The sequence below is a fragment of the Arvicola amphibius genome, chromosome 10 (genome assembly GCF_903992535.2).
Source record: "Arvicola amphibius chromosome 10, mArvAmp1.2, whole genome shotgun sequence".
NCBI classification, from domain to species: domain Eukaryota; kingdom Metazoa; phylum Chordata; class Mammalia; order Rodentia; family Cricetidae; genus Arvicola; species Arvicola amphibius.
Window position 1 is genome coordinate 8,544,661 of NC_052056.1, and position 9,477 is coordinate 8,554,137.

General features: G+C 46.9%; 1 protein-coding gene across 1 annotated transcript in view; it reads left to right on the forward strand.

The window, feature by feature from the left end:
• The window catches only part of Tiam1 (TIAM Rac1 associated GEF 1), a 266,751-nt gene extending 260,862 nt beyond the window's left edge, over window positions 1-5,889 (forward strand). Inside the window, exons 27-28 of the mRNA XM_038345371.1 lie at window positions 611-783; window positions 4,107-5,889. Coding sequence (XP_038201299.1) covers window positions 611-783; window positions 4,107-4,576 — 643 coding nt within the window. The 3' untranslated portion in view covers window positions 4,577-5,889. The remainder of the gene's footprint in view (window positions 1-610; window positions 784-4,106) is intronic.
• The last annotated feature ends 3,588 nt before the right edge of the window (window positions 5,890-9,477 follow it).

Genomic DNA, 9,477 nt, shown 5'->3' on the forward strand with positions numbered 1-9,477 from the left:
CAGAGTGAGACCCTGTCTCAGAAGGTTGTGTGCGTATACATGCGTGCGTGTGCATGAATACATACGTGTATGCACACACACACACATATTGAAATGAAAAATAACTCTTGCCTAGAAGCTATTTTTTCTGCCATGAGAATTAGTTCTTAGGGAACTAGCCTTAATACCTCATGTGTGGATCAGGCTGTGGGAAGGGGAGCTGTTTCACAGGCGAGAGCGTGCACATAGGGATAGCCATTGTGGATTCTCTGCAAGCCTGCAGCAGTCTCCTGCTTCACTTTTCCTTAACGACATGTTACATGTAAAACCGCGGCTTGAGTATAAAGAGTCTGGCAAGTTCCTGGTATGAAACACCTTTATCCATTTTATGTTCATCTTTGGTGGGCCTCTGTCCCAGGTTGGCTGTAGAAGATGGTTTGCAAAGCATGATGGGACGGAGATTGTGTGTTTATCTCTGCCCTAAGGAGGCAGCTAAGCCTAGAAATTGGAGTCGGGCGGCACCTCTTCCACCTTTGCCCTTGGGGATATTTGTTTGACTGTACCTGACGGCATTATAAATTCCCTTTGTTGAGCACTGGCTTCCTAACATGTGTAAATCTTGTTTTCATAGCTCCCCAGAGAGCCGAAAGGATTTCCTGAAGGCTGTACATTCGATCCTTCGAGATAAACACAGAAGACAGCTCCTCAAAACGGAAAGCCTTCCCTCATCCCAGCAGTATGTCCCTTTTGGAGGCAAGAGATTATGTGCGCTTAAAGGCGCCAGGCCAGCCATGAGCAGGGCAGGTACTGTGGGGATTCAGACCTACAAGATCCCCATCACCCCAACTCCACTGTAGGACTCCAGGGAGCCAGATTTAGATGTGACCTTCTGGGGGCTGATGTAGGGTACATTCTTCCATGGTGTGAGGCTCATTGCCTTGTCTCCTTCCTGGGGGGTTCCTGGGGACTCTTCTCTTTGTTTCCTTTCCTTCTCTTCCCTCAGCCTTCCCTTGCTGCCTTCCTATTGGCCGGTGAGCTCCTCTGTCATTGGCCGAGCCCGCAAGCCAGTGCATCCTCTTTGGGAAGGGGTCCTCTCGGCCTGCTTATGGAATGAGAATCTCTGCTTTGCATGACAGCCAGCTTTGTTTAGTACAAGCAGTGAGCTCAGTGTCAGCAAGGTCATAGCCCACTGTTCTGAGAACACAGCGGCTTCACAGTCTGGCAGAAGACACAGCCTGTTCTCAGTGTAGATTCCATGCTCAGGCATGCTAGGCGTGCTAGGCCAGATGATGCAGAAGATGCTGACCCCGCTTTGTGCCTGCAGCTTTAGTGTCCGTCTCAGTGTTAACTTGGGGAAGGTTTCAGTTGCTGCTGGAAAGAATGGGGATCTGAGCTGGTCCCCAGTCAATGCTCTTAGAGGACTTGTCCCACGTCTCTGGGGCAGCGAGGAAGGGACACTTGCACTCTGTGCAAATGCGCAAATGGCCACAGGACATACCGGAAAGAGTGATATTTTCCCAACACTGGATTTCATGACACCAACATTCTCATCCTTCCCTAAGATGCAGCCCAGACTTTTTCAGGGATGGGTACAGTGAAAGAAATTGCCTTTACATTTGCAAAAAGGCTTTCTGCCCTTGGCCCGACTGCCTCTCCACCAGATAGTTCTCCATTGTGCTGTAGAGGTTCATGAAGAGCTGTGATGTGACTCACCGTACACTTCGTAGGCCTGACCTACCTTGATGCAGGCTGTTACACGCTTTAGGTATCTTGAGTTTAATGGATGTTGGCAGCGGCTACCTTATGTCTGTTCTTCAGCCAGTTGATAGGCTTATTGATAGACTTATTGAAAACCTCTAACCCAATACCTGCAAACTGTAAGGTTTTCCAAATAAATAGCCTGAGAGTCATACATATATTCATACCCCTAATTTCTCAAGGTGTGTTCACCTATAAAATCAATTCATCACTTTACGGCAAGAGAGAAATTTGTTGGAGTGTTCTCTGTGCTGCCGTTGTCTACTGAGAGATATTTAATTGGGAAATTTGCCCCAGCCTCAGGGACCCTAGCCACTAATGTCTAGGCTTTTGTTGTTAACTTAGGAACCTAAATTCAGAAGTGCACTTGCAAAAAAGAAAAGGAGAAAAACACATACACACGCACAAACACATTCTGTCTGTAGGACCTGCAAAAGTCTTTCTACTGAGATGTTCTTGGAAATAAAATAAGAACCCACCACCTGTCCTAGACCATTATGACTGTCAAGAGAAGGCTGTGATATCATAGCTGCTAGCTTTGTCCGATTGAAAGGTTTTTGTTTTTTCTGCCCAATGGCTCATTTCTGGCTGAAAATCACTTGTACTCCCTCAGCTTTCACAGTAACTCCCTATCATCACAGCATCCACGTTCTGTGATTTATAAGATGGCACTTCAGAGGCTCAGGCAAAGACTGTCTTCCCTGAGACTGAGAGGGACCCAGGAGTGGCAGCTAAGTGGCTAAGTGTCCTTTTCAGAAAGGACAGACAACCCCGATTCATTCTGCCTTTCGTAAGACGTGTGCAGCTTGGATAGCAGACAAATGCCCTCCCTCTGTGCTTGCTCTAAAGTGTGATGACTTCAGCCGAGAGCTGAGACTCAATGGAGCAGCCAGAAGAATTCGTACCTCTGTCTATAGTCTATAATGAACATTTTCTGTATTGTCACCGTTTCTTACCCCTCTGCCATCAGTATGTGCCATCTTCAACACATTTCAAAGGTGCAGACAGGAGCATACCTGGCCCCTGAATACTTCATCATGAAGATCATGCACACGTTTCTAGCAGGCCAACAGTGAGCTGGTGTCATTCAAAGGCTAGGGAAAGCTAGGCTGTACTGCAGCAGGGTTAGGCTCAACATGAAGAGACGTTCTTGCTTTTTCCTGGTGGGGAAGTGGTTTTTCATTTCCTCCCTTTTGGCCTGGGTTTGTTTGTATTTAAACAAGAGCAGTGTCTATTCGTTCTGTGTTTGGAGGAATTGGAGCACTTGGAACGCTGGCAACAGGGATCTCTGGCAGGTCTGAAGCAGTCTGACTGCTGTAGAGACTTGGGGTTCGGGACAGCAGCTCCTGACTGGTCTGTGAAGCACTTCCTCCATGGAAAGCCTGGGTTGCATTGCACCTCAGGGTGCCCAATGCAACAGCCACTAGACTCCTCCAGGAGAAGTGGCATTGTTTCCAGGAGAGCCAGTGTGTGTGCTTGTGCATGTGTGTGTGCGCGCACACGTGTGTGCTGGGAGTATACATTGCACTATTTGTTTACTTGTCTTTAGTAATCCTGATTCCCAGAGGACAGTGGGGTAAATGACTAAACTCCAAAGATTTGAGCTTTTTCTGGCCCTTTGTTCCCTGGTGCTGGAGTGGTATCTAACTTCTCGTTCCACTCAGGTGCTGGTGTTTTAATTGCACTGTAGCAGAATTGGCGATTCACAGCATGGAGTTAGGCGTTGGGACTGAGGCTGTGTTTGCTTAGCCTCAGAGTTCATATTGGACCTTATCAGAAAGGGCACAAAGAGTGGATTGGTAGCTCTGTGTCTGGCGGCTGATTTTTCATATACGGTGTCCGAGAGAATGTGGTTCCCTCTGCCTCACTGCAGGTCCTCAGGAAACCTTTTCTTCAGGTCCCAAGAAAGCAGTGTCCAGCACAGTGGTGTCTACACATAACAAAATCCTAGAAGCTTCTCTCGGGCTTACTTAAAGACCTGTCTACTAGCTAAATGACCCTGGGATAATCCCAGGGAACCTCCACATCTCTGGGCACAGTTGTGTTGAGGACAGTCACTGATCCAATGTTGAGGGCAGCAGCAGGCATCTGGATTGCCTGTTTTGTGGGTGCACTGGTTAGAGTGGATTGTTTCCTTCCCAACATCCTCTAGTGTTGTTGATCCTCACCCCTTATTCTCTGGGTCCATCCTTATAGCAGCATCCTCTTTAGTTTAGAGATCTGAGCAGGTCAGGTCCCGGAATGGTAAGGGCTAGACCTGAAACTCCTGAAGCCCATTTACTCTTTGTTTCTTTTCTTTGCGTGCTGGATTTTCATCTCATGGTAAAGCATGTGGGGGTTTATTTTTATATTTTTGTGTGTGTGTGCAGTGTCTGCCCCAAGCAAGTCTCTTGGGAGGAGGAGGCGGCGACTGGCTCGAAACAGGTTTACCATTGATTCCGATGCCGTGTCGGCTAGCAGCCCGGAGAAAGAGCCCCAGCAGCCCCCCGGTGGCGGGGACACTGACCGATGGGTAGAGGAGCAGTTTGATCTTGCTCAGTATGAAGAGCAGGATGACATCAAGGAGACAGACATCCTCAGTGACGATGACGAGTTCTGTGAGTCCGAGAAGGGCGCCTCAGAGGACACAGACCTGCAGGAGCAGCTTCAAGCTGCCTCCATCAGCCAGCGGGCCCGTGGACGGAGACCCCTCGATAGCCACGCGTCCCGCATGACGCAGCTCAGGAAGCAAGCGGCCCTGTCGGGCATCAACGGAGGCCTCGAGAGCGCAAGCGAGGAAGTCATTTGGGTTAGGCGTGAAGACTTTGCCCCCTCCAGGAAACTGAACACTGAGATCTGACTCTCTTGTCTCTTCAGAGACTGTGTGTAGATAAGACGCCGGCCCCATCCTCACTCGGCTCACCCTCCTGTGCCGTCCACGAGAATGTCCCCTTAGGTCACACACCTGCACACAGATTTTGGCAGCTGACTCGGGTCTGAAGCCATGCAGCCACCTACCCTTATCATTCTTAATGACATCGGAAAGAATTGTTCAGAATCCCAACAAAGCTCGAGTCCTATCTTCTGTATATTACCAAGGGCTTTTAATTTATTCTCAGTTCATCAGGGCCTGAAGAATTAGAACAAAGAATCAATAGCACTGGAAATCAAACTGTCCCCACCCCAGCAGTCGAAGCAAAGGATCAGAGTGACAAGGTAGCATCCACACAGATGTCACAGCTTGTCCTTTCTGAATGCAGTGTCCTGAAGGGGACAACCACCTTCAAACACACACCAAACAGTGGAGCAAATGGAAACTTCTGTCCAGCTTGCAGCGTTCCGACTCCTCCCCCTTCAGCGTCTGAGAATATCTGTGTATTTTAAGAATGTGTGAGGCAAGGGTGGTCGCTTCTGTTTGAGGAGCCTTTTATTCTTTCTCTTCTGTTTATGTCTGTAGCTGGTCTTATTCTGTGTCAGTGTTTGAAAGCTCTAGTTTTGCAGAGAATTATAAAGATGCCAAACTCTTGGGAAGAGAGATCCAAATTTATCACTGAGAGAGAGAGAGAGAGAAAAGAAAAACACTATTTTTTTGTATTTTCCTTGAGATGCAGGGGCACAAAGAGATGAGAATTTTACAGTGTTTAGGTGTAACTCAGTCTGAAAATGAGGATATAGCCTTTTGCAGAGCGAGTAAGGCACGATGACTTTATATTTATATATGAAATGGCCAACAAGAAGCTCACGCTAAGAATAAACTTTTTTTTCTTGAGAAAGAGATTTTTTTTAAATGTATGAATCTATATTTGGGATGGGAGTTTGGCTGGATGACAGGGATAGGGAATGGGGCTGTGTGTGTGTATGTTCGTTGCACATGGCAGGGGAGGGGAGCCCCCTCCTCGTGGGTTGCCATGACGGTCACTGGGTTTTATTTTCCTCCCCATCAGAACTGCATCTTCATCCATAGGTAACTTCCCCCATCCCTGACAGTCCATGACCAAATCTCAGAACCTCTTCAGAAACATCCTTTATGGTTAACATTTTCTTCATGCCAACGAAACAGGGTAAACTTGCTAAGGGGCCTAATCTTCTAAATGGATGTCCAAATAGGAAGAGCAAAAACCCATTAGAGCACTTTCATTTTTTAAAAAAAAAAAAGGTTTATAGCTTTGTGTTCTTCCCTCCGCCCCCCCCCCCACTTCATGATATCCATTCCCTAAGAAGGGTTTAAATAATATGAAAACTTTCTTTTTGGAAATAAAAAATATATATCTATATATATCTATTTGGTGTTTGATACATCAGTAGGTACTTTAAAGACCTGAATTTTATAGTAGCTTTAGCAATTATATTTTATAAGAATCAGTTATGACTTTATATTTCCAGATAGAGAGTTGAGAACACAATGCTCTAAGCCCCCACCCTGCTTGCTTTCCCGCTCTCCCCGTCCTCTCCTCCCCCCTTTCGGGTTTCCAGGGCTTGGAGCTTGATCTTTTCAAAGTTTTATTCTATTAAAGTTTTTGCTATATCTTCTGGTTTTCGTAAAAAGCTTTAGAACGGTTTCTATGCCCTTTGTATTCTTGTCATCTCGGGTTCGATTGCGTCCAGATGGGAACTTGAAGCAGAGGCACCGAATAGTCGCATTTTCTAGTCTCCCTGCAACACGTCCGTCGGAAAATACTGGAACGCCTGGTGCTCAGACAGGTGCCATTGTCTCTTGTACATAAGGTCACGATGTGTCTATGTCCAAAGTTCTTATATATTTCTTTTATAAGCTGAAAGAAGGTCTATTTTTATGTTTTTAGGTCTATGAATGGAACGTTGTAAATGCCTGTCCAACAATAAAAGTGCTGAAAAGGGCCTGGGTGACCCCGTGCCTTTGTGGATACAAGGATGAGGATGAACTAAATGCAGGAGAGATTCCTGCAGTTGTCTTTTCTTCTTAAATTACGTGTGTGTGTGTGTGTGTGTGTGTGTGAATGCATGTCTTGATGTGCCTGTGGACGTTAGAAAAACAGCCCACTCTGTGTGTGTGTGTGTGTGTGTGTATGCATGTCTTGATGTGCCTGTGGATGTTAGAGGGACAGCCCACTCTGTGTGTGTGCGTGTGTTTGTGTGTGTGTGTGTGTATGCATGTCTTGATGTGCCTGTGGATGTTAGAGGGACAGCCCACTCTGTGTGTGTGTGTGTGTGTGTGTGTGTGTGTGTGTGTGCATGTCTTGATGTGCCTGTGGACGTTAGAGAGACAGCCTACTCTGTGTGTGTGTGTGTGTGTGTGTATGTGTGTATGCATGTCTTGATATGCCTGTGGACGTTAGACCGCCCAGTCTGTGTGTGTGTGTGTGTGTGTGTGTGTGTGTGTGTGTATGTGTGTATGCATGTCTTGATGTGCCTGTGGATGTTAGAGGGACAGCCCACTCTGTGTGTGTGTGTGTGTATGCATGCATGTCTTGATGTGCCTGTGGACGTTAGACCGCCCACTCTGTGTGTGTGTGTATGTGTGCACGCGCAAACACGCGCTCATGCATGTCATGATGTGTCTGTGGAGGTTAGAGGGACGGCCCACAGAAGTCGGTCCTCTCCTTCAGCATACCATATACACCCCAGAGGTTGAACCCAGGCAGGCAGGCAGGCATAGTAGCTTTGTTTTCACCTACTTGGTGACCCATAATTCTTTTTTTAAAAAACTAATTCTTGTGGCCAGTCCTGGAGGCTCCTACCTGTAGTCTCAGCAATCAGGAAGCAGAGTCAAGAAGTGAGTACAAGTTTGAGGCCAATCAGGGATCTATAACTACTTGCATGTTAGACAGGGCTACATAGTAAGGCCTTGTCTCAAAACAAAAATGAGGTAGCTATTGTGATCTTCAAGGGAAAGATGTTTGGCAAAGCTTGAAATTTTAACAAATAAATAAATAAATAAATAAATAATAAATAAAAACATCTTGGTGTAAGGTGGTCAGTACTGACTGGACTTAGTGGGTTATGAAGAAAGGCATGAAGTTGGGCGGGGTGTGTTGAGTGGGATATGAGGGATGTATCTGTGGTCAGTTGTATTTCTTGTATTCATGAGTGAAGTTCTTAATCATGCATATTTTTGAAAATCCTGCCCAAAAGATTTGGAGTATAAGAAACCCAAAACAGGGCTAGGAGTGGTGGCACACATCTTTAATCCCAACACTCAGGAGGCAGGGGCAGGCTGATCTCTACGCCTCGGGCCAGCCTGGTCTACAGAGCGAGTTCCAGGACAGACAGGGCTACATAGTGAGACCTTGTTTCAAACAAATGAACAAACAAACAAATCTCAAAACACAAATCTGTTTCCAAGAACCCTGTGCACACCAAAAACCAGGGATGCTTGAGACACGTAAATGATACAGTACTTGCTGGTTCAGCACACAGATCTTCCCATGCACACAGGTGTACACCATCTCGGGGCTGCTTGTGGGACCTGATAGGACACAGGGACAGTCACCGTGTGGTGGTGCAGAAATGCTGACCTAAAGGTCTGCATTTAAACCAGATGCAGGTTTTTCCCACAAATGATTTTCAGTTCACGGTTGGTGGCATCCAGATTTCATTTCCTATCTCCTGCCTTGCTCTAGTATGAGAAGTCTGAGTTGTCCCTAGGGAAGTTTGGGGTGCAGTGTAGGGCTCAGACAGGCCTGCCTGAGTGAACTTGTCACTAGGGGTCTGCTGCCTGGGACTTTCAGAGACTCACAAGAAAAGGTGAAGGTGGTCAATGCTCACTGTTCTTCATCAGAGTCCCACGTGTATTTCTCCTAAGTATCTTTAAGAGCTATCGCCCCCTGTACACACACACACACACACACACACACACGCACACGCAGGCACACCTGCACTCCATGTAAAATTTTTCTTTGCTGATTGCCTAGTCTAGCTTATATCCTTGCAGGTCTGTGCTCAAGCAGAGGGGCCTGTGGACCAGTAGCATCGTCAGCTGCCCCTGTAACATGTAAGAAACGCAGACACCTGAGCGCTGGGAGATGGCCCCGTAGGAGATGGCATGAGGACTGACGCTTGATCCTTTAATCCACATAAAAAGCCAGGTTTAGGAGTACATACGTGCTTGTAATAGTCCTGGAGAGGTTGGCCGAGGATGATCTTGGACTCACTGGGTAATCAGTCTGGTGGAATCAGAGAGTTAGTTCCAGGTTCTATGAGACCCTGTTTCAAAAATGAAGGTAGGCAGTGACTAATGAAGATGCCCAGGGTTGACCTCTGGCCTCTACACACAGACAGACATGCATAGACGTATGTGCACACACACAGGCATACACATGCACATGCATTCCCCTCCCCACAAACACACAAAGAGGAGTACAACACCCTGATTCCTGGCAGATGTACTGAATCGAATTTCTGTTTTAACAAAGCTCCGGTGTGCTTCACGGGCATGCTGCTGTTTGATGAGCCTCATCTTCATGTCCTCCAAATGATCCGATACAGGAAGAGAATTTGAGCCACATAGCATTTCATTTTTATGTGAATGAATGCTTTACCTGCATGTGTGTGACTGGTACCCATGGAGGTCGGAAGAGGGGATTGGTTTCTGGAGAATTAAAGGGACACCTCCCAGAACATTCTTGCCGATTTCTACTCTGTAGGATGCCACAATCTTGTGCTAATTCTAGTGAGTGATCAAAATCCTGCTGCATGCCAGTCACTTCACTGCGGCTCAGACACACCAGTGGCTTCACCAGGGGAGCACGACTTTCCTACCTGACCTTATGTTAGGTTCTTTAG